Below are 25,940 nucleotides of genomic sequence, written 5' to 3'. Positions count from 1 at the left end.
AACTAGAAAAAGGGTGAAGACTCAGGGTGTGAGTTATGAATTCAACAGCAGATACTCACGGTCTGAAGGAATGATTGAGGAACAGTTCTCACTGCTACCCGCTTTGCATACATCTGAATAGAGAAACTCCCCGGTCATGGTCTCACCTGGTTCTGTGCGATCTGAAAACAGAAAGTGATGAATCAAATGGATAGTTTAACATTTTGGAAGACTACTCAGACATTAAGGTACTCCATCATATTCTGCATGCAGTTACTAGCCAGATATATAATACTGTATTATTCTAGAGTTTAGAAGGGCACAGTGCTTTCCGATTTACACATTCAATGATTTTAAATTCAAGCAGAATTCTTACTTCTATGAATTAAAGACCAAAGTTGTGCATTTATTTTGCACCAGCTCTAAAGCTGAGAAAGTAACTGAAATTGTTCCAAAAATACTATGTCCTAGTGCACAGTGAATGTTGAGGGTTTCTTGAAGCTTGCTTTTCAGCCTTGCAGGTATCAAAACAAACCTAGTGCCACATAGTAGTAAGTCTTTGGCATTTCTCCAGCCTCACGGAAACATGAAATAACAAGGTCAGTAAGGTTTGGGTCTCTCACAGGGTTGGCAGTAAAATTAGAAAAAATAGGGTCATGTGGAATGCCATTTGTCTGAATAGCTCAAGTGTCAGAGAGAAAAAACCCAAACCAACAAAGACAGAACAAGACAAACCCCAAACCCTCCTCTAACAAATTTCCTTCCCACCGAGTTGGTTGCTTGATACTGCAGGGTAGAAAAAGCTCCAAGTTTTAACTTACAATAAGCAACCTAAGATCAGCACAGAGAAGCCTGCTGTGGAGTTTAAACGTTAGCAAGTATTTGAGGGAGGTTAATACTGTCTCAAAACATGAGTGAACCAGAGTTAGAGAAACCTCTGCTTCACAGGAGCACCTCTTTGATGCCCTTCATTTATATTCACTCTGTTACTTCAGATAAAATACTAACTTTTGTTATGCTGAAACTAAACCCCACAACTAAAAGCCAATGTAAGCATCCAGTATCTGGCAAATTGAGGCACAACTGAAATTTCCCAGTGCAGAGCTTTCTCCACGATGGCCTACCTAACGTCTGCTTGTAATTAAACTGGGGGAGGGAGTAGGTGTAGCTGAATTAGATAATCTCAACTGTTTCAGCAAACGGCGAGGGGACAAATTTCAACCATCTGCAGAAGAGCCCAAGTGCTCTCTCCTGGGGTTGTTCCTCCTCCCCTTCCCTCTTTATGCTGCAGCAGACTGCAACACTTGGTAAAAACACTGGGGTATCATTTGCCCTAATCAGTTTGGGGTTTCTAAACATTTTATTTTCTATTTAAATAGTGTCCTTTGTGAGAAAGAAACTGTCAAACTGGTGAGGTAATCAGTAGTCTTGCAAGAGGTGGAAGACTGAAGACACTCAGCACACTCCATGGAACAAGAGCCCATTACTTTGGAATAAATAGGTTGAAATAAGTCACTGGTACCAACCTGGCAGTAATGTTTCATTAGGCAGCTTGTCTACCTCCAGGATAAAGTCATCTTTGAAGAAGAGGTACCCCACTATGGAGAACAGGTAGACCAAGATGAGAGCGAGAACAGCAGTAAGGATGATGGAACGTCCATTGCGAGTGACGCTCTTGATGACATTCAGCAAGGTCTCCTCTCTGTACACCAAGTCAAAGAGCTAGGGGACAACAAACAAAAGCAAAGGCTGTTTGTCACGTGGGCTACCAACACCACTGGTGGCACACTACGTGTTGGCATAACAATACCAACCTGATGTTTTAGAGAGCATTTAAAGTACTTCTCTCTTGCCTCTCCCCTTACAGTTATCTGAAATTTAACACGTTAGCAAAATAAAACATAGGAGGCAAAGGAGATGAGGGTCCCTGTCCTGGGTTCAGCAGTAGTAGTAATTTTTCTCCTTCTTAGTAGCTGATGCAGTGCTGTGTTTTTGACTTTACCTTTAAACATAAAGCTGCTAACACAAACTGTTTATCTTTTTTATTGTGCTCTCTGCCCCATCACCATCTCAGCATAGCTCATTTCAAAATGCAATTAGCCATTTCCTTTACATGTTCAGTGTATAACTAAAGGAGCAATATTTTTTGCCCAAATTCTTTGTTTAAATTTCTTTACAGATTTTTCCTTCATTTTTCACTCCCCTGGGTCTGTGTCAGTCCATCAGCACAGCCCAGGCAGGTTGCTGGCTATGCTGGTTGACAATGAAAGAACAGGTATTTGTTAAATTGGACCTACATGAATAGAGAAAATAACCAATTTGGGTACCAGAACATTAAACAAAAAAGGGTAAAAATAGAGTGTTCTGAATGGGATTTAAGGTTTGCTTTAAAAATGACACATTTTCTCCACCAATGCTAGATATACTCCTTCTGTGCTTATTCTTAGAAGTATTGTGCTGTGCAAGATGAATTCCATCCCAAACAGAAAAAACACATATGCCAGGCATCTGTGTCAGTCGTGCGAGGTCTGGAGTCTAGCTGCAGCTGAGGAGACGCTCCAAAGTTAACCAGCTACTCAAAAAGCATGGACACTATGTTATCGTTATTGACAATAACAGAGTAAACCATCTTCAAGACTGTGCACCTCTTACTCATACTGTGGCAACTCCAAAAGTGCCTCCTGTTCAGCTAACATTTCTGTGGCTAGATTTGTCCATGACTTCTTTTGTCCTCATGTAAGAGCTTATATGACTTTAAGAAGGCTTAAGCCTTCACTAAGTACTGATATTACTTAAGAGTCACAACATTTTCAATTGTTTTATTAACTTGGACATCAGAGCAGGGTCACAAGCAATACATCCAACCTTGGAAACCTATGCCTTTGAAGTCTTGAGAACTAAAGCACACAGGGAAATGCTAAATACCTTCATTGCAACAGCACACACGTTTACTGTAATGAGCAATTTTAACTAATTTTACCCTTAAACACATCTTGTATAATGTACTTAAGAACAAAAAAAAGTCTCTGCTTGTCTGTACAAATCAGGAAGAAAAGATGTGGCAGGAGTCCTGTAGCCTCCCACTGTAACCTCTCCCAAGCAAAATCTCCAGTGTACGGCCTCTTAAGAGTGCCTGTACAATCATTTTCCAGTAGCAGAACAGAAAGCAAGTGCTGTTTGACACTTCGAGATATGCCCGAGATGGAACTTTACAAACGCACAGACAGCAAAACATTCTGAGAACAAAGTGAATACCTACCAACAAGCTATAAAAGAATTCATGTACGAAGAGCCCCAGAGCACAAATCAGAAGGTAGAGCAGGTGATAAAGAAACTCAACATCCATGATCATTGCTTTGTATCCTCTAGTGAAGGTTCCACAGTTACCCACAAAACTCATCAGAAAAATGATTTTATTGCAAACCTAAGGAAAGATTAACCATAAATTAGTTACAACATGAGGCTTGCAGGAAGAAAAAGGCAATTTTTCAAAGCTGGAGGTAACTCAGCTCCATGATGACATCAACAGCCATGCTGGACTGTCTGTTACACAAAGCTCTGCTCTGTGGTGCACTTTCTGCACAGCTGGGTTAGGGAGCCAGAACAGAAACTGCACACATCTGGTAAAATGTGTGCACCGACTCCTGCCTCCAGCTTCTTGTCAAAGGCATTGAGACTAAGATTTAAAGAAGAGAGTTCCCTGCTGTCAGAGTTAAACTTGCCTAAAAACCAAAAAACTCAACCCAAACTACTCCTGTTCTAAGCATGGCACTAAGCATCTCTACCCTACAGATACCCTGACATTTCTGATACACCCCATATTGCTTACTCATAAGCAAGAACTCCAGATTCCCTCAGCAATTCACTCTTGGATCATGCACCCAGTAATCCTTTTGTGTAGCACTGGCCACCAATGCCAAAGGAAAGCTGCTGTCAACTTACCTGGAAGCTGCTAAATGCTACAATTACCAGTAACCACCACCACCCTCACAGTGCAGTTCTGACTGTAGTACACAGCACTCAGTGGCATCTTTTGAAGACAAGGAGTGCTACTAAATGATGCATTTGAAACCTGGGCACTTTGTAATAAAGGTAAAGACTTTGAGAAGCTGCATCTTTGCACAGCTCCTGATGACTCAGTCAGAAAAACCCTTTTGGCTCACTTGCCACAAGAGACCACAAGTGTCCAGGTTTGAGCATTAATGAAGTTCTCCGGTGGCTCAGCTTACATGCTCAGTCCACACATTACTGTCACAAAACTGCTTAGTGTCAGCTTTCGGCTGGCAGGTAGACAGCAGACAGACATTTGGGAAATGCACTGTTTAGTGAATCTTACACAACCCCGTAAATACTGCAGCTTAGTCACTGAATGGCTGAACAACCGAGTACTTTAGGGCCAGAGAGACTTCTTTACATTTCTGGCTGGGATGGGAACTGATTCTAGACTGTAGCAGAACTGACTGAAACCTCAGAGGTCTCCAGCGTGGGGAACCAGGATTAAATGAACAACACCAAAGCACCTGCGCTAGAAACAAAAGAGGGAATTAGTCCTCCCACCAGTTCCACCACAATGTCCGGGGCTATTTCTGTGGGTAAGAAACTCTTAGGTAAGATGCAAGAGGACTTCAGAAAAGCCCACTGGGTTCTTACATTGAATGCACCCAGAAGAAACAGAGTAGGTTGTAAACCAATTGAAAATATTAGTCGTAATATTGTAGAAGCGATTAGGGCTCGGATGCCGTGGGGCTTAGGAAGAGCTATAACGATGGCCAGAGATATCAGCATCGCTGTCCACAGCAAGCCTGACAAGTGGGGCTCCAGTGTACCTAGGGTGGAGAGGAAAGAACAAAACCCATTTCAATACTTCATGTGACCAAACAAAACCAAACCAAAACAACCAAATAAATGCCATTTTATCTTTGGTGGAGCATCATTAAGCCTCATGTTCAGACATTACTGATTTCAAAGCAGTACGTGGAACATCTGAGCCTGATGCCTTGAGCAGATTTTAATTACAAACTTGTTATTAAAGCATTATGTAAATAATAAGTGCCAGTATTATAGGATTCTTCATTTTAGTGTTCATTACTTATACACCTTGCATGCTGAAAAGGAGAGGCATTTTTGCTAATGTGTTCTGTAGAGGCACTGAATAGGTAGGTGAAGACAGACAACATACTCCTCCAGGTCCAGATTCACAGATTCTCTTATTATGCTTTTGGTCAAAAGCCTCATACCAGTTTTTGTCATCTCTTGCTATTTCTGGTTCTATTTAGACTGTCCCATGAGACTGTCTGCTTACATAACATCAAGCCCATGTTGCTAAAAATACACTTCTCTGGAAGAGCCATAAAAAAATACTCAGCCAAAAATACCATTTACCCTGGCTTTATGCAGAATATAAAAGACATCACTTTCTTATAACTGACATAAAAACAATTTTCTTCAAGCAACTGGTTCCTCAACAGACAGAAAAGCAAGACCCTCCAATTCCATAGCACTCTGCAGCCCTTCTGCAAGTACATACCGAGAGAACTAATGTGTCTTATTAGCAAGATATTCACCGAGGGCTTTTTCCTCCCCCCGCCTAAATGCAGAAGGCTTAGGAAACACTACTCTCATCTGACTACCACGAGCAGCCATTTAATTTTGTTCCAAATCGCTGTAGACTAATAAAGACAGCAGAGGATAGGTGGAAATTAAAACTTAATAAGTGTAAAGTTGAACAGATGTTTCCGCTGTCTGAAGGGAGTTTGGGGTCCCAGAGCAGCGCTACTTGAGCTGTCAAACAGCAAAAGGTGCAAAAGCTCAAAACAGAGTCACCCGAGTGGGAAAGACAAACAGCACAGAGATGGGAGAGAGGAAAAAACTTGTAGAAGCTTATTCAGGAATGACTTGGGAATTGCCGTGAGAGGCAGATCTTGAAGGATCCTGCCTACACCTGCACCGGTGTCTGAACATCCCAGCTATTACAAAGCCATCCATGGCACATGAATATATTTGCTTTCACAAGTTTTAGCAGTTCCCAGCAGGCCTGCAAAAATAACTAGAGTTAATGAAGTCCTCAGTTGGTGCCTGTAACATCCACCTTGGAAAGGCCCAACACCACCAGCTGCTCATCAGCACATGGAGTGCAATGCTGTGACATAAAAAGCCCTTAGTGGGACCTGGGCCAGGGAAGAGTGGGACTCAGAGCATGGGCTTGTATCTCCTTCCCAGGGACAGAGAGAGACTGTGAGCAGTGTGTTTGCCCTTGGCACATGAAGCTCGCCAAGCCAGCTGTCTGCACCCGACCTAATGTCAAAGCCTTGCTGCAAGCACGTGGAGTTCATTACACGACTGCGGGCAGGAGGAACGTGTAACCCGTAGGAATCTCTCCCTGTCTGGAATTCTCACCATTCCGGTACTGAATTCCAGGCATCCAGTTTTGTTTCTGCTCCTCAAGTAAGAAGTTTTACAGCTTCTGCTACAGTCAGATGCTGATCAGCTGCTCAGTTCACCCTGTCTAAGCAATTCAAGACACTGACAACTTCCCCCAAACGGTCTGTTCTGAAGTCTTCTCTTTTTTTTTTTTAAGCTAAATATAAAATACACATGTATTTATCTTTCATTTTCAATTGTAACTAGTAGAGGAAGAGATTATATCGAAATGGTAAAGTATTTCAAATATGTAGGGTAGGGCATCTTCAAAATGCCAAATGATCCCCCAGTCACGCAACGTGCAATCTCAATGAACTCATTTGATTACCAGCTTTCCTACAGCCATAAATACAAACCTTTACATTTGAACTTGTGATCTTTGAAACTAGAGACAGAAAATTCAGTTGCTCTTTGTGCTTTTTAAAACTGTCTAACCAGCTGCTGGCCAGAATGGGATCCGGGTGGTCTCAGGGCCTGCTGTCCAGGGTGCCATGCAGAGGTATGCACAGCCTGATGTTGCAGAAGGTAACTATACCCTTCCCCCTCTCAGATGGTCTAAAATATCCTGTATCTTCTCACATGCCTTATCAGGCTGCAGAACCCCTTAACCAAGTTTTCCATGCCAACTGCCGTTACCCCACTGTGACCATAGGCTGCTGTCACATGCTACTCACACAAAACTATGGCTCTTCTCAATCTAAATTAACTGGTTAGCTGCCAAAAGGGTGAACTGGCTTTTGTGCTGCATACAGAGCTCAGATGATAATTTTGTTATGTTCAGGCTACTGCTATCTTTCAGTTTCATTGTCTTTGGGTTCTGCAGCAAGCAAACCAGGAGGAAGATGCAGAGGGAAGTTCAATAGGAAAACGTAAGTATCTATCCAGCCCTGCTGCACTACAAACCTCAGAGAAAGGGAAGGGCAGGCTTGACCATGAATCACCCTCTCCAGGAGGAGGTTTTACTGCTGGGGTTCTTATTTACTCCAGTTGACACAGAAGTGGAAAAAGGTCCTACCTAGACACTTCCTTTACACCAGTTCTGCAACTGATAAACATGACAGAGGCATTCACAAGAACAGTTCTCCAGATTCCTGATGCTTGCTGACATGACTCCACCTCTCAACCTGCCCTGGGGTGCATCTCTTGGGAGAGGCCAGAGCTAAGGAAGAACAGCTGACTCTCATCAGGACTCCACTGGGAGTATTTAGCAACTTGGCTCCAAGAACCACCACTGTCACACAAATGCACCATCTGGATCAAAAGCAACTTCCAAGAGCTGTCTTACAGCAAGATTGTGCAATCCCACATGAACCGCACACATTAACCCATCTTTCATGGCAGAAATGACAGCTGCCATCCACTGATGGCAAGGCACCTTGGAGCAGCAGGTTGCTCCCGAGCTAGAGGACAAGGCAGGCACACTCGTCCTTGCTCCCTAGGGCAACCTCTGCTCCAAGTGCTCCTACAGGAAGGGGCTCCTAGGAAAGGCAGTAACAGAGGAGAGATGGGCTCTTTTTCCATATCATGCATCAATTTCTAATGGCATGAGGCAGGTCACTTTGCCCCCGCACACCTCATCTGCCAAGTCAGAGTAATCTCATTCACCCCACCCCAACACTCAGAAGCCTCCTGACTTGCTATGCAACCACAAAAGTTTCATGGGAAATGACAGTAATAAATGCAAGCTCAAAGAAAACAAATTAACATTTCTCATGTTTTTAGTTCAATAGTTAATTACAGAACTTTAAAACAAAGTGGAACAGTCAAGTAATTAAAGGTGGATGTCTGTCTTGGATAATTTTTTCCCCTAGGAAAAAGCATGGCTCTATATTTTCCTTAAAAACACCTCAGGAAAAAAGCAAGTCAGAGAAAAGTGTAGTTTAAATCATGGCAATTAAAAGAAGCCAATTTCTGCTCTCCTATCCCTACTGAAGTAAACAGTGATGCAGACATCAGTGAGGAATAGAATTTGGTTCATTATACCTCATTTGTTCTGATATTTTTGTATGATAAATATTGGTACCTCCTCGAATTCCTTTGAATGGATAGAAAAATGCTACGAGTAGGTTCATAAGGACGGCCAGGTTAAAGGAAATACTGCTCCAGAAGGACATGTTGCGAGCACACCAGTATAGGAAAGGTTGAGCTGCAAAACAGAAAAATTAGTGTTTTTAATGGAGCATTTCAAAAAGAGGTCTATACATAAAATTAATCTCCATCAAAACATAGTTTATTTTCAGTTTGCCCAAAAGCACAAACAGTGGTAACGTTCACGGCTTCTGCTGAAATTGACCTGACTACTCTTTATCTTTGGGGTACTTGCAGTTAGAAGTGCTTTAAGGCAAAGGACTCACATTAAAAAGGCAAGTATTTTCAAACATGATTTAGCAGCAGCATGAGAACAAGCTCAGAAACGCAGAGGTCAAGGACTTCAGGTTTCCCCTAATAGTATACTTCGTATTCAGTCACACAAACAACAATTAGGAGGAGTAAGATTTGTACACGGTAGCAAAGGTGAGATTCAGCCCCATCCCTTCAAGTTACACTGCTGCCAGCAGCTCACCTGAGGTGCTGCTCACCTTCAAACTTCTTTTCTGCTGCAGCAAGCCAGAAAAAACTCAGTGGAGACGAGGCGGGGTAGACAATAAAGACCCAAAATGCAAAGCAATAAAGCTAAAATGCTTAGGACTAACTGCTAAGCAAGTAAGACAACTTTACTGCAAGCTGATAACAGACCAAGGTAGCCCCAGAATCTGCCCTGTGGGCAAAGGACACAAGCGCATCTGCACAAAGGTGAGTGCACAGTTAAACAGCTGCAGATTTTAAATCCTTAATGGTACCTATAAATACTTTTCCAAAAGACTCCTGATTTTAATAATCTCTGCAGCTAGGATCAAGAGCACAGAAAGCAAAAAGAGTCATTTTCTGAAGTGGTCGCGGACCAGAAGACAAGGACAGCCAAGAAGCTGCGTTACAGCAATTCCCTCTGCCTTAAGGCAAAATACCCCTGATTTTAGCTCCTGCAGGCTTATTCTGCAGCAAATTGTGTACTCCTGAAATCTGGAGTGGTAAAAAAATAATCACCTATTAAAAATGCTCCCAAAGAAGGAACAGAAGTGATATTCTCTCCTGTTGGAAGGAGGTAATGTGTACAGAGATATCAGAGAGCAAAGGTAAAGAAGCTCACAGTGAAATTTAGGGGAAAGATGAAAATGCAAACTGAAGAGTAAAGGCTGAAGAGTAAATTAATGAATGCTGCAATTCTAAGCCTCACAGTAACCACCACATCCCTTCAGCAAATCACCTCTTCTAGCATCCTAAGCAAAAAAAAAAAAAGGGGTTAGAAGAATTATACACTGCCTCATTATACTGAGTTGAAATGCACATAAAAAGCCAATGTATTGAACAGCTGAATGCAAAGGAAAGGACTACAAAAAGATACCCAGTCACTGTAAGAATACAGGCTTCACTGCACCTAATTAGCCAGGCACATGTTAAGCCTCAAAATGTGATGAAGCAGTGTTTCAAATATACAATGCACTGGTTTCTGTATTATTTCTGTTCTCAGTTTCACATTAACCAGAAGAATTTGTAAGCAGATTGAATTAGTTTGTATGAAATTGTTATACAAATGTTCATTATGAAGTTCCACACTTTATTTTAAACTTTCCTTTGAGGATGGGCACAGACTATCTGCCCTGTGTAGCACTTCTGCCTGGTTTTGGCAGGCTCATTTGAATTCTTAATTAAGACCTTTGGGAGACTTACAGTGCTCAGATTATGGGCCAGCACCATGAGCTGAAGGGGGAAGTCCATGGGCCTTTATAAAGAGCTTTCTAAGGTGTCTTTCTGAGATTTGAATAACTCTTAAGTGGTATCACATGAGAACAGCACAGAGCACTGCCAGCTGGTCACATCTTGAAAACACAGACCTGTATTTAAGATGTGTATAAACAGAGTATCACTTAATTGGCCAAACAAGACCAGAGTATTACGAGACAGACGAAATGAATCCAGTTTCTTAAAGATAAAAAAAATATTCTCCACTTCTGCAGGTGGATCTTGATCAATTTGTGGCCTGTAGTTAATTATGGATGTCTTCACAGTTTGCCTGGAGATAGCCTCAAAGACTATTAAAGTAACTCAACAATATCTAACAGACTATATGGATGCTGTCAAAGCTGCCCATTTGTGTAGGATGTTATACACTCCCATATTTCTTGTAGAGCTCTTAGAAGTCATTTTTAGGAAGCAGCTTCCTGTGGATTTTGATGCTGTCAGAAGTACTAATCCACTCCTCAGTGGAAATAGCTCCATTCTACTTAGTATTCATACGCATGAAAAATAATTCAATAGAGCTGACCAAGCTTCAGGCAGTCTTATCTGTACCTGCCTGAAAATTTGAGATAGTACGAGTACAACTGCTTTGTCTGCTAAAAGATCTATTAATATGTATACATACATACACACACATAAACCACAACAACCAGAAGCACTGGCACGCAGCTGCATGGCATAAGTCCACTCTCATTTGATCTAGGATGCGGTTCTGGACCTGCCTGAGCTCTTGTGGTAGTAACTGGAGTTTAGCTATTCAAGCAGGGGGAACAACAGTGGTACCAGATAGCAGAGATGCTGACTTGAGCAGGAAATAACTGCTTTATCTCTCACATTTCAGAGGGTCATTGTTGGTAAATTCTAACCAGTCACGGCTGCTCAATGAAGCTGAGCCCCATGTGCAACATTTCTCCTTTAGCAAAACAAGAAGTCAATTAAAGAAAAAATAAGCAAATGAGTTAGGAAGTTTGCTGGGGAAGTGGTGGCACTGTATGGATTAAAATACTAGTTAAAAACTTTTCCCAGCTGCCAGTGGGAACCTCAGAGGGAAAAGAAGTGTTTGAAAATACTTGCTTTCAGATATTTTAGCATCACAGAGCTTGAAGGGACTTAATCAGCCCATCTGCCAGTCTATTCCTTGCCCAAAGAAAGGACAAATTCTACTTTTACTATTACTGGAGATACATGTTTAACCTGTTCTTCAATACTTCCATTGTTGGAGATGCCTTGAAAGTCCATGCTGTATTACTCAGCCTCTCTCCTGCAATCCAAGGGAACTGCTTAGTGTATCCAGCATAGGGAAGGAAAACAGATCATTGCTTTCTTCAGCTGTGTCCTCTCCAATTCTCCCTGCCACCAAATGCCTTCTTTCTCATTTAAGCTATGTCTCAAATAGCCCCCACAACTTTGTTCCTTCCTGTTGGATCTTAAAAAAGAAGACCTCTGATCCCTCTTACCTCTCTCCCCTAGATCCCTCCAGGTGGTCCATATTGCTCTTGCATTAAGCTTGACTTCATTATTGCATATTGCCACCATGTAGAGGAGCAGACTCTTTCAATCAATTATCAAGGTTGCTGCCACACTGGGAAACCATCTGCTACCAAATCCAACTCTGCAAACCTGATCTCAGCGCTCTGCTGGTAACGCTCCACACCACCACACTGGCAACAGCAACCTACCTCGCAATTTCTTTTGCCAGTTCATCTCATTAAAGAGGTCTTCCGATTTCAAGAAGAAGTCATTGATCTTGCTGCCTTGTTCATCCCTCTCCGTGGTGTAATATATCCGCAGCTTGGACTCCTTCGTGAGGAATTCACAGATACTGGGTACAGGGAAGACTATTTGCTCCATGGTACGGTCCGACCTGACAATCTGAACAGCAGCCTTAATTAGAGTTCTTCCTAGCTTTTAAATACTTTTATTTCTTGATCTGTTTCCCCACACCTTTTTCCAACTGGTTACATGTAGAAACTTGGACACAGTTCTGTAGAACAGCAGCTTGGTAGAGACTTCATTTAATTTACCTTCAAAGCAGACCTACATTTAGCTCCAAGACTGATATTTTTTATACTGTGGTCTTACCCTGGCAATGCTGTTCTTAGCTGGGATTTCCAAGGGGCCCAGTAAATGCAGCACCAAAGCTCTGCTGAATTTCAGAGCAATCTGGTCACCCAAATCAAGATCCTTTGCAAATTTTAGCCACATACTGCATAGGCAAATATAAGGAATAATATGAGGAATAACAGCTATATTGCTTACTAGAGAGTTTTGTGACACCTCCGTGCTTGTGCATGCTTTACTCTTGAAAAGCATCTCAGATTGTACATCAGGCCAAATTGTCATTTTAATACAGAAAGAATGGCAAAAGCTATCACTAACTTTATGGATTCAGCAATAGCACTGGCCAAAATGTAACAGAAGTGAAGTTACACTTCCTCCTGCCAACAGAGCTCTGCTCAGCTCCATCTTAAAGCCCACACATGACAGCTCAAAAATAGCTCCCCCCCAGCGGCTGTCAAAAACTAAAATAAAAAAATAAGTACCCGTACACTCTCATGTCAGAGATGTGTCCACACACACACAGGCAGTCACTGCAACCAGAACATCACATCTAATGCAACCAGGGTCCAACTCCACCGTCCCTCTTCCAAGCGGCTCTTTCTGCAGCAGATCATTTCCCCCCACACACCTCCCAGCAGCCACCGCTTTCCCTGTACCTCAATCTGTGCCGTGTGCTTGGCGTAGAACTCCAGAGCCTCGTCTCCCTCTATCTGACCTCCCGGCTTCAGCATGTTCTGCAGCTCTTTGTTATGACGAGCCAACTGAAATAAAGGAATGCAAAGGGAGTGGGAGACACCAGATGTCTCTCTGATATTAAATTTCTGATTTTTGGCATAAAAGAAAAGAAATAGTATGCAGTCAGCTGCTGAGAAAGGGCAAAGTTGACAGAAGGCTTGTTCTATTCCAACCAGACACCCTGCAGCTCTATTTTGGGAGCAAGTCAGAATGATTCAAATATGTATTTTTTTAATATCCATGTGGTACTCCTCTTTTACCCATCCTCTCCAACCCTTTGCCTCACTTGGGAAACTTCTTGAACATTCACATTTGGTCTATCTTTCTACATGAGGTGAAGTTTCTGATGATTGGAAAAAGGGAAATATAACCCCCATTTTCAAGAAGGTGAAAATGGAAGGACCCAGGGAATTACAGAGCAGTCAGTCCCACCTCTGTGCCTGTCAGGATCATGGAGCAGATTCTCCTGGAAGGCATGCTAAGGCACATGAAAAATGATGAGGTGGTTGGTGACAGTCAACATGGCTCTACCAAGGGCAAATCACACCTGACCAATTTGGTGGCCTTCTATGATAGGGATATGGAACTGATGGACAGGGGCAGAGCAGCCGATGTTGTCTACTTGGACTTGTGCAAAGCATTCAACACTGTCACACACACGACATCCTTGTCTCTAAATTGGAGAGACATCAATTTGATGGGTGGACCACTCGGTGGATAAAGAACTGGCTGGATGGCCGCACGCAAAGAGTTGTGGTCAACAGCTCAATGTCCAGCTGGAGACCAGTAACGAGTGGTGTCCCTCGGGGATCGGTCCCTTTGGGACCGGTCTTGTTCAACATCTTTTTCGGTGACATGGACAGTGGGATTGAGTGTGCCCACAGCACTCAATTTGCTGACGACACCAAGCTGTGCAGTTCACTTGATACGCTGGAGGGAAGGGATGGGATCCGAGCAACTTTGACACACTAATGGGTTTAAACTTAACGGGGGAAGATCAGGTGAGATATAAGGAAGAAGTTCTTTACTGTGAGGGTGGTGAGGCACTGGACCAGGTTGCCCAAAGAAGTGGTAACTGCTCCATCCCTAGCAGTGTTCAAGGCCAGGTTGGACAGAGCCTTGGGTGACATGGTTTAGTGTGAGAAGTCCCTGCCCATAGCAGGGGGGTTGGAACTAGATGATCTTAAAGTCCTTTCCAACCCTAACTATTCTATGATCTACCGTAATTCAAAGGTGTGCTAATCACACAGCTATCTAGGCAGGGACAGAGAAGAAAATTTGCATCAACCGAAAAGCAGATACACAGAGCACTGATCCAAAAATGTTTCTGGATGCTCTAAATTCATCTTACAGCATAGTGATGATCTTTCTTCTCAGACACTAAAGGAACTCTAATGGAGTGATTTATGCAGCATCAATATATTAAGTAAGTATAGATGTATTTGTTCTCCCTTGGTTTTTACCTTTCAAACACCACATTGTACCAATACAACAAACCTGACTGGCACCAACACAGAGAGAATGTGGCAAGAACCATAAAAGCAGGGGGAGATTTCTGCTAGAGTTTAATTGATCTGTGAGTATCATTTATTTGGGAGTATAAAGTAGCCTTTGATACAGCTGAAAAATAATACATTGCTCCTCAGTACTGCCCAGAACTTGAACCACATTTTCAGAAACCTGAGCAAGAACCTGCCTGCTTCCAATTGGAAAAGAAAATGCCAAAATTTTTCTTGTATCGACTTTTCTGATTCTTTAAGGATTGGGATTTGCTCTGATAAAGAGTGAATGTGCAGTGAGTTTGTCTCAGAGATGAACCATTAAAACAATTTCAGGGAAAACCCAGACCTTTAGCTATTCAATTTGTGACATTTGGTGCTACAGAAGCTGTAGGTGAAATTCTACCTGATGAGCTAATATATATATGTTGTGTCCCACGTTCCTCGGAGATGCTGCAACATCTTCCCCATTCTCTCCATCCTCAAATTCTACTTCTCCCTGCATATAAGCCTTCTTTATCACTTCCACCTAGAAAAAAGAGAAACAGGCCAGTAAAGAGAGACTCAGGATAAGGCTGAATCCAATAAGGCCAGTATACACTTGGCACTCTTACAGAGGGGAAACGGAGCTGAGCATACAGATTCAAGAAGAATAATGTGGGCTTATCAATATGTTTTGTTGGTAAGTGGGCTTAGGGTAAAACAGGAGACCTGAATTCAGCACCTTCAGCTGAGCTCATTATCACAGGAAACTAAACTTCACACTCTCCTTCAGGCAACATGTTCTGGGCCACACTCACCACACGCTGCATCATGTTGTGACCTCTGGCCCCTGCCGTAACTACGTGCATAGAGACAAGTCAACAGTGTTTAAGCTGTACTTTGAATCTCCTACTTGTTAACACATTAACCAGCCCAAAAGCCTGCTACAGGCTGCTGAACAGCTTTTAGGTCACAAGACATTTTCATCTATCTCTGTCTCCTGTGCAAATAACTTCTGCATGTGGATTCCCGAGTCCCAGGGGATGCTTCTTCCTTGCCTTACGCAGGATGCTGAATCCCTTCTCTACGGTATTCAGCATGCCTCCCCTACTAGTTTGGGCTGCCTGGGAACTAGGCCGACCTGTGTGCCCTGTGGATACTGCATTCCTTCAACCAAATCCTTGAGAGGTCTTCCAGTTGCCTGTGATCAATGCAAAGACCTCTCGGAGCACCTCTGGGGTGAACACAGCCTGTCTCCCCAGTGCTGCTGTACATGGCTTGAAGGGAGTTGGTAGCTCTGGAACGACCCAGGGACTCACCAGCTCTTTGGGCCTCATGTTGTAGAGGATCCTCTCTGCGTTCTCGCTGTCGTGCCTGCTCTCCATGATTGCCAAGAGCAGTTTTGAAGCGTTGTTCTGAAGGAAACCAATGGCAATCAGTGCCAGAAGTGAAAAAATGAGGGTACCCAGTTTGAGCACTACCATCCCTGCTGTCCAGAACAGCTTTAGATACCCAGTTTCTACAAATACGAGCCACAGGAAAGGCAAATCTTCCCAGCCAGCCACTGCAGGACTCCTACAGCCTCATCTGGCCAAGCACTCAATCTTCTCTATTACTGAGATATATAACTTAACAGTATATTTTACCAGTTTATTTGCCAAACCCAAATTATTGGGAGACATCAAATTCAAGGTTTAGACTTCTAAAATGCTGACATTTCAAGCTTGTATGATATTGTTTTGTTTTAAAGATCCTGCAGCATCACTACAAGCTCTCAACTCCAAAATGGTGCAGCTCAGCTTTACTGAAGATAATGCTTATTAGATCAAAGGACAGCCAAGGCTGAAGACACAGACGTGCTTTGCTGCTTTTAACTGAAAATTACTCTGCAACCTGCTCATGCCAAGAAATAGAGGGAGGAAATGGGAAACTACCACAAGGCACCAGACTACTTTAATACAAACAATTAAGATTAAAATCCATCATGACTGACAATAAAAAACAATAAAGTATTTAATTTTGAAAGATAACGCTCTTTGGGTCTAAAAGCATTTTTTATTTAGAATAATAAAAACCCCACATTACCCATAATAATGGTGTGAGTTGACAACGGAAAACAACTAGACACTGCAGTATTTCACAGGACAGTAAGTCAGAAGGGAAATACTTCTAACATATGTTGAAGCAGGAGTGCTTAGTGACTACTGCTGCTAGAAGACAACCTGCTAATGTATCCTGAAACCAGCACTAGGGCTAATTATTTCAGCATTAAACAGCCTTAAAAACTTCTTGATGATTTAACATCAACTGATTAAACAACAGCAATCAAGTATTAGGAAACTAGACATAGCACAGGAAATTTCACTTCTGTTGTATATGTAAAAGCTCTCCAACAACAGAAAAGCTTTCACTGGTTTTAAGTTTTCAACAGGAAATTATTTTAGGATTTCTCAGCATACCCCCAAGTCTGAAAACTGGTGGCTCCATGTTATCATTTAAACGATGAAATACCTGTGACAAACAATCTTTGGGCACTGCCTCCAGTCCACTGATGCATATCATTTTTTGGCACTTACGAATCCTGGAGTATAATAAACACCCACATAATTCCAACAATAAAATTGTGTTTCATCTAACACTTTATTGTGGATTGCACAAAACAGTCACTTGCCTTCAGCTCCAACACAAGGTCCATCCGCTTCTTTCCCAAAGGGTTGATGTCATTGAGAATTAATGCTGTGATGATGTCAATACCATTGGACTCGTGAGTAGCAATGCAGTTCTGTCCAAAGAAAATTCAAACTTCACTAATTGTCTGCACTAAAAATGCAGCCCAGACTGGTGACCCAGCCAGAAGAGAAGAGTCACCTCTTTCATCACCTCGTAAGCTGTTCGAGATGGATAACTGAACAGAAAACTCCAATCAGTCGAATAACAAAAGATTAAGACATTTTCTTTCAACCTTTTCCTAACATCAGCCATGGTATGTCCTACTGAAACCACCCAGCCTCAGGAAGCAGAAGGCAACACAGTTGATAAACGAAGCATTCACATGCCAAAGCACCCAGGCTGAACACATAGCTAAGGAAGAACACTGTTTTGCTAAGATTAAGGAGAGTTTTCTTTATTTTAGCTGTGCCAATCAACACCTACTTCAGTCCAGTCTAACCAAAGAATATGAATTCCGGTAAGTTTCTTTCTTACCCTTTAACCCTGCTTTTACAATGCTCTGTAACTAAAACGTACAAACTGACAGTAGCTTGCTGGCTTCAAAATCCAGAGCCCTGCTCTGTCAACGAGCTCCATGCAAAGATCCATACCTATATCTAAAGGAAGACTATTTTGGGATAGCTATCTCTTTACTTTGATTTACTCTAGACTTTCAGACTTCATGTGACTTATGGAAACAGTTCTAGCAAGAGTCACATTTAGACCAAATGCAGAAGAAACAGGCCTGACTACTTGATGATGCTTCTGTAAAACAGTTTTGGGTGATGTGGTTTAGTGTGAGGTGTCCCAGCCCATGCCAGGGGGGTCGGAACTAGATGATCGTAAGGTCCTTTCCAACCCTAACTGTTCTATGATTCTGTAAGATGAACGGGAAAAGCATGGCCAAGCAGGACAGCTGTCCCTGCCCTCTGATCCTTCCTGCTGGAGCAAACCATAATTCTTGAGCACTCAAATGCTCCTGCTTACGCCAATGAAGTGTCCTCCCATATTCCTTGCTGATCACTTCAAGGTACACAGCAGATGAAGACCAGCTGTGGGCCAGAAACTGCTTTATCCAGTCGGATTATAGCAATTATTCAGTTATGTCTTTCCTGTACCACAGTTATTTAAACCACTATGCTTGCTTTAAAACAGTTATTCCTGCTTGGAGCAGAACATACTGCTGACAGTATGGCTTGGAGGAAGCAGGACAAAGACTGGTGTTCTAGAGTTTGGTGGTCCTCACAAACACCCAACCTGTCCTCATTAAGAACCTCTAACACATCCCCATGGAAGTGGACTGACAGCTGGCAGTGACACACACCTGGTTATACACACAAGACTATGACTGGAAACAACCTCAATGTGCTTATCACCTTCATTAACAAAGCTAAACAGCTCAACCTTCTCCTGTCAGGCTGGGGGGCTGCAATCCTGGTTTCATTTATAACAGGCAACAGAGCTGCGTTTTAGCAACATTTTAACTATAGAGTGTTTCAAGCACTAAAGTTCCCTGCTCTCCCTGTCTGTCAAGTCTGATAAAACAACTTGAATTCTAGGAAAGCAAGAAAATCTCTGTTGCTTTGACTGGTTCAACTCCTCAGAGGGAGCCTCAAGAAAGAGAAGTTGATTATTACAAGTTTATAAAGAAAAAACCAAACCAGCCCCTTTGTAGTCCAAGTCAAGTGAGCAGCGTTGCAAGATAACACAAGTCTAGACTTAGAGACAAGCCCATGAGGGTGCATGCTGCAGGTGAAGGGAGAAAGGGTGATGCTTTTCACAGCTATGGATGTATTACCTGGTTCTCATGGCAAGGTCCTTGACAGTACTCGGTCAAACTTTCCAGTGTCTGATTGATGAGCGCTACATTTTTCTCATTTATATACAGACCAAGAAGGCCAAGTCCCCCAGTTGTGCTTCCACAGATGCAGTCCAGAAACTGCAGTGTCTCACACACCAAGTTGTAGTTGGTCTTGTTGTTCTGGCAGCGTAGGAAGTTCTGCGAGGAAGCCAGGAAGGAAGGGAGAAAAACCAAACTGGTATTTGGACCATAATATTTTCTTAAGTTCATCAACCCACAATAGCACTGCATGGTATATTGCACTCATTTCTGTATGAACAACTTCAGTGTCTTTCAGAGCTTGCTTAAGCAGCTTTTTGGCTTCAAGTTTTATAGAAGACAAGCAGCAATAAACAGAGTGCATCCATTAGAGCACTGAAATCCAGCATGGAAGCAGCCATTCACTGCAGATCAGAACTCTCCTGAGCCTGGAAGCTTTCCTTCTAGCATACCTGCTACATTTCACTGCTAACCATCACTCACAGCTCTGTCCTCCCAAAGCCTTTCTCCACGAAAGCAGCAGCAATTCCCTGGCTCCACAGTAGCACCCTGCACAAAGGGTGAGGATGTACCTGACTGCATCCCTTGGAAGGCGGCATCTTGAAATCCAATTCTCTCAACTGCATTTCTTCCCACATAATTACTATAATCCCTGCTTGAAGCTGCTGATTAGGAGCAGCTCCTCTAATGAAACAAGATTTACCACTGTGGTTTAAACATGTTTCTTCTCTCCTGTATTCCAAATGAAAAAACCCAACAACCACCAGCCACCAAAACAAAGGAGAACAATCAATGAACAACAATTCCCCAGCGACTCAGATGCTGTTTGTCAGTGTGTTCCCAGCAGCACCATGTAAAAATGGATGGCCACTACCATTTTCTTTCCCTTGAAGTTTCAGGAGAAGAACTCTTATCTAGCTTAATTCTAGCAGGTTAAAAAATACTTCAAAGGTGAAAAAAACCCCACAGATGAACAAGATGCACAGGACTATGGAACCACCAAGGTTTTTTCTGCCAGCCTGCAGAGGAGCGCTGTTAACTGATTGCCTCCAGTGTCTGCGTCAGACTAGTAAGTCTTTTAAGGCAAAGAGACTGAGAAATTGCCAGATTCAATTGAAAGCTAAGCTAAAAAAAGAAAAGTCTGTCTATGAATGCAGACTAAAGGTGACAGTGATTCAGCACATTTCAGCTGATTGCTCATTTAGTATCCTGACTTTTGATTAACTTGTCAGCATGTAGAAGGTTGATGCTACCAAAATCACAGCTCGCGCCTTCTTTCCAGGAAAAAAAGCAAAAATAATGGATAATATTGAATGTGATTAAACAAAATGCTTCCTAGCTGCAGTATGGCATTTATTCTGGTTATAGCTAGGTTTATACCAGTCTTTAGCATCTTGATCCAAAGTCAGTGAACAGAAAGGAAAGAGGAGGAATGAGGCACAGAAAGACAGTGTTAGATGGCTAAACAAGGGGAAGGAAGAAACTGTAGAAAACAAGACCCCAGCACACTGTGAGACACTGCCCCAGGGAATGTCTGTTGCTCTTAATTTTCTGTCATCCAGAGCATCTCACTGGCTACAGAGTGAGAACCCAACTCATCAGTATTGAACATGCCATCCTATTGCTTCCAGTGGGAATGAACCCAAGGTCTGTACCACCCACAAGACCCTGCATTCAAAATAAAGAGTGACAGTGGCAGGTTCAGCTTGAACATATGAAAAATATGCAGTTGATGGGATCTTCAGGAGAAAAGGAAGGGAAGAGCATCCATACTGCCTGACTTTAAGGAGCTTACATACTCAGTTGAGAAATTCTTTCAGATGGGATGAAGTGCACTCAGAGCCAGGCAGTATTTAAACTCCTACCTTTGTGAATAACTGCCTGGAGGTACTCAGCTGACTTCACACTCTGTTCATTTTTAGGGAGCCCAGTCCTCCCCATTTCTGGGACGTGTGACCAGATAGGGCTACACTTGTCAAAGCAGCATCTGCAGCCAGTTCTTAATGCCTCTGCAGCATGTCAGGGTGTTGGGGACTTTGCTTCCCAGTACACAGCCTAAAGCCAAATACCCTTTAGAGCAAACACAATGCCTAAAAATAAAATTAGCTTTCAGAATGCTTGCTTGATTTGTTCAAGCAGGGATGAACACCGAGTCCTTGGAAGGAACAGATCTACCATGTAAGTGGGTAATGCCCCCAAAAGCTAAATGTTTTCTTTGGACAGTCTTTTATTTAGCAGAAATCTGATCCCTAATTGGAAAAACTTTGCAAAGGAAGAACATAAATAAAAAGGTCTTAGTAAAGAGGTGTATTTAAATTGCCAGGTTTTTCTTTACAAGTAACCAGGTAAAGCAAGGCATCTTGCATTGAAAACAGGCTTGCGCTTTGGTCTTACGAAGTTAGTTCTCACATGTTCTTCTTGCCTAAAACATGGCAAGCTAAACCAGGTCACTTTCTGCATGCAGCAGTAATGCTTCACGAGCCAAATTACTGAAACACCTCCCTGCAGCATGCAGAGATTTACTGATCTTTACTACTCAGGCTTTGTCTCCAGGGATTATGAATAAAAGAAACAGTCACATCCAATGTTGAAAGTTATACCAATTCTTGCTTTATTTTGCACAAAGGCAGTACTTAATCTACCAATTTAGACCTGTAATCTGAGCATGACTGCCTAGCATACTACCACAATATTTTTATTTCACAGAAATATCACATTTGATAGGAAAAAAAAAAAAAAAAAGAATCGGACCATTATTTTTCCGATGAACTTGGGATTTTTAAGTGTAACGTTGAAGCGGAAGGCTTCTGGGTATCACCTGCCCAGGCACTGACTGTGGAAGAAGGGCACTGCTCCCTGCTCTGCAGTGAATCCCTGTTCCACTCCTCACCTCCAGCCAGGGCAGCTCCTGCTCAGAGCCAAGTGTTCGCTGGATGCTTCCCTCACCTTGTCACGAGTTCAGTTCTCGTGACTGGTTCTGTAGTACACAGGGACAGCGTCATTCAGAAAGGAGACAGCACAGAAAAGACCTCCTGAGGAAACCGGTGGGGCTGTAGCCCAGTCAAAGCAGATCAGACAATAAAAGCTGGCTATAGAGCCACAACAGCTTTGCTTTCAAGGCTGAGCTCTCGCACTGAATCAGAGGACAAACCTAAAGCAAATTTAGTAAGAGCACCCAAGTATCTGTGTGTGGAGAGAGAAACAGAAATACCAAGAGTACTTCACAGCAAAACTTGATTTCAGCCTGAAGCGGGTAAGGAAACACACTTGTGTCCACCCGTTTGTCTCAGTCCTTGCAATAATTTGAAGAAGATGTTGCAACTCCTCCTCCTCCAGACCCATGGAGTAAGCTGGAGGTGGACAGCACCCTGACTGTCTGCAATGCAGAACAAACCGCAGCTTTATCTGCCAAGGGAACACTTGAGGGATGCAAAAGGCATGGTATTGCAACTCCCTAAGCCATTTCAGGAAGACTTCCTCCACATCCAGAACACATACTGACTCTTACAGCCGTGACTTGCATTTTCTTGGGTTTGCACATCATCAGGCTACTCACAGTTGCTAAAAGCTTGTAAAACACTTGGTTTGATAAACCTACAACTGCACTGAGCAGGTGATTCCTATTCACTTCTAACTGAAATCTAACTTGAGAACCGCTCAGGCCAGTTTGTGCACTGGCTTGAATCCAATTTTGCTCCTATAGCCTTCAGTGCCTAGCCAAAGACAGCAGCAGCAAAGGATCATGTGCGTGCGGTTTGGACTACTGCCACATAAAACTGCGTCCTGCTTGTCTCTGACATCGCTAACGGCATGAAAATTGTTTGGTAAAACAAAGATCAAATAGTTTTTTGAGAGAATGAGGAGAAACCCTGATGTACGGAACCTCGGCACCTATGAAATGCTATGAGATGTACACGTTCATGGCACAGAAACATTACCATGCAGATCTGATTTCATATATTGCCAGCAGCAGGGCATTCCAGTTCAGTGGAAGTGATTTGGCAGGTCTGAAAAGCACTCATGCAGGGTCCTAACACTTCTGGCGTGCTGTATAACAATATGCAATCAAGGCAATTATCCCTCCTTTATGATGGCATTTAGTACATTGTAATGCATCTCACTAGCTCCTTGCTTGCCTCCAATTCTAATCCAGCGGCAGTGGTTACGTTGAATAAAAATCACATTAATTGCTGTCCATTTGTAAGCAAAAATCTTACCTCCTGCGGAGGCACGCGCTAGATAAGGTTACCAACGTACAAGATCTGCACTCGCTATTTTAAATCATACAAACACATCCTAGAGTATCACAGGTCTGCTGAGGTTGGAAGGGATCTTCGGAAACTCCAACCTCACTCGCCCTGTCATGAGGCATCACCAAGCAGAGCCTGGCTCCGTCCTCTTAACATCCCCCTATCAGGTATTTGTACACACAGGTGAGATATCCCAAGCTTTTTCCTCTCCTGCCTGACCTCTCCCAGCTCTCTCTGCCTCTCCTTGCCCACCAGATGCTCTGGTCCCTTAGCAATCTACTGTTTGTGAAGGCTGGTCTTAACCAGCAGAGAGAAAAGTGAAGATGGCATTGAGCACCTTGGCCTTCTCTGGGTCCTTTATCATCAGGGCCTCTGCTGCATTCAGCAGCAGACCCATGCTCTCCCTAGTCTCCTTCTGCTGTGGGTACAATCTAAACCCTTCTTGTCCCTCACCAGATGCAACTCCAGCTGAGGCTTTTTTGACACCATCACCATTTGTTCAACTCTATGCACATGAACAGATCCATGAAAACCTGGGAGAAGCTACTTACTGGAAAGCAGTGTGATTCCTATTCACTTCTAACTCCAATCTAACTTATGCAATTCTGGAAGACGCACAGCTTCCAGAATAGGTCTGGAATGCATACGGCTGAGAGCTGCTGGAACTGAAGTCCCAACACTCGATTTTTCTATGTGACCTCTTTTATTTTCCTTCCCCTGTCAAAAGTAGATCAGTAACTTGACAGCAGAACACTTGCTTGCTTTAAGTATATACTTTTAAAAAGCCATGTCAGGTGTTCATCCTACCATCTTTTATATATACTGAAAATACCACTGAACATTGGATAACTGGACTTCCCTGTATTTGTCCATCAAGGTATAAATACTCTTTTTTTTGGCTAAAGAAAGTAGTTGGTCATGTATCAATTTAAAGACACAGGATTAATGAGACTGATGGGAATCGCTGTGACTGCATGAAGCGACACAAGCACGGCTGCTCAAGGAGCCAGACTGTACCTGCAAATCCCGATTGTGGTTTTCACAGAGCAGCTGCAAGAACCGGAGGATGGGTTGCATTATTGAGATCACAGCACTCATCTCCAGGTCATCTTTGCTCTTGTCTGCCGCAGACTGTGCTCCTTCTCCTGCCGAATAATGGTCATCAGGATCAGCCTCCCTCCGGTAAGTGTTGTAAGCCTTTTTTGTAGCTGCAGAGGCCTCCAGTAACTGATCCCGCACCTCCTCGGTAATTTGGCTCATCGGTTCTCTCACTACAACACACAAGAACAGCCCTTCCTTAGGCAAAATGAATAAAGGGGACCAGAAAAATCTATTCACACATTTTCCGCTAGTTTCACACGCAGGCCAGCTATTCATCACCAGTTCTTTTTGTAAGTATGTTTAGTGTGATGTGAGGGTCTCGGGTTTAGAAGGGTATCATGTCACATTCTTTGCACCTTTTATGTGAACCACATTAAAGTTACAAATTCTGGTATTAATTGGTTAGGGTGCACACATCTAGAACTATCAGGAGTTACAATAAAAGGACCTGCTATCAAAGAAAAATAGGATTTCTCCACTTATTGTTAGAGAAGGCACTGACCACAACCCACAGTCCAGGGTCGTTACTACGGATCAGATTTGGGCAGCTTGTCACGATAGACAAGGCGGCAGAGTCTCATCTCAAATACTTTTCATCATTTCAATAGCACAATCTCACAAATGGATGAAGAGGGGATGAAGCTCTTGAAATCCTGAGCCAGGGCACCACTGATCTCTGAACTTTGTTCTGTGGGATCAGAGATCAGAGCATTATTGCAGCAATTGAACTGAGTTCAAAACACAGCATTTTACTCCCTCGTCACTTCAGAAACGAACAAGCAGCGATTACCTCTTTTCCTGTTCGGTACATCTCTGTCTGAGTCTTCATCTTTCTTTTTATTTCCTAAGTCACTAGTGTTGACTGTGACAGTAGCCTTGATTTCTTGCTGTGCCACTTTCATGCGATCATAAAAAACCTTAAAGAACTTTTCAGATTTCTTATCTTCCGTCAGTCGGCAGAAAAATGAATGCTACAAGGGAAAATGACAAAGGTTGGGTATCTTCATACGCAGGTTGGAATACAGATTATTTCACCTTTCTGCACTGCGTGATATCTTGAAGGACTGGGAGGTTAATTAGTTTTCAGTAAACTGAAACCTAGAGCAATGGAAACTTGTATTTTATTGTTAAGGAAGCCCGAGTGTCTCAGCTACATTAACTCCCTTATTATCAACTTGCAAATATATTTTTAAGGAGAAGTGAGTGCAATAAATCACACCAGCCCTAATACATCTAGGCAGCACACTCTCAACAACATAATTAAGGTAAGTACAATAAATTAAGGTAACGACAATGGAATGATCTATAATTTCATTCTCAGTTCAGAAAAGCATGTGAGCAAAATACAGAGGAAAAAGAACTGTCCTGCCTTCCTGCCCTCAAATCTAAGGGACTATGACTCATAACACGCCATAGTCAATGTTAATCACAGTCCAAAACCGCACAAACAGGGCAATGTAGTGAGGGACATTTCGTGCTAAGTTTCCAGTGCCCTGTCTGTAGCAGACATCTTAAAGCTCCTTTAAT

At 42.8% G+C, this 25,940-nt stretch overlaps 1 protein-coding gene across 1 annotated transcript in view; it reads right to left on the bottom strand.

Moving 5' to 3' along the window:
* The window catches only part of ITPR1 (inositol 1,4,5-trisphosphate receptor type 1), a gene marked incomplete at its 5' end in the record, with an annotated part of 163,685 nt that overhangs the window by 21,472 nt on the left and 116,273 nt on the right, over window positions 1-25,940 (bottom strand). The window contains 13 exons of the mRNA XM_080625644.1: window positions 60-161; window positions 1,506-1,701; window positions 3,239-3,403; window positions 4,630-4,805; window positions 8,423-8,545; window positions 11,916-12,108; window positions 12,954-13,058; window positions 14,938-15,060; window positions 15,833-15,928; window positions 17,185-17,295; window positions 19,021-19,221; window positions 24,330-24,583; window positions 25,204-25,384. Coding sequence (XP_080481770.1) covers window positions 60-161; window positions 1,506-1,701; window positions 3,239-3,403; window positions 4,630-4,805; window positions 8,423-8,545; window positions 11,916-12,108; window positions 12,954-13,058; window positions 14,938-15,060; window positions 15,833-15,928; window positions 17,185-17,295; window positions 19,021-19,221; window positions 24,330-24,583; window positions 25,204-25,384 — 2,026 coding nt within the window. The remainder of the gene's footprint in view (window positions 1-59; window positions 162-1,505; window positions 1,702-3,238; window positions 3,404-4,629; window positions 4,806-8,422; window positions 8,546-11,915; window positions 12,109-12,953; window positions 13,059-14,937; window positions 15,061-15,832; window positions 15,929-17,184; window positions 17,296-19,020; window positions 19,222-24,329; window positions 24,584-25,203; window positions 25,385-25,940) is intronic.

The sequence above is a fragment of the Psittacula echo genome (assembly GCF_963264785.1).
Source record: "Psittacula echo genome assembly, chromosome: 9".
In the NCBI taxonomy this organism is placed as follows: Eukaryota; Metazoa; Chordata; class Aves; order Psittaciformes; family Psittacidae; genus Psittacula; species Psittacula echo.
The sequence above is the reverse complement of the archived record's forward strand: the minus strand, read 5'-3'. Positions and strand labels throughout refer to the sequence as shown.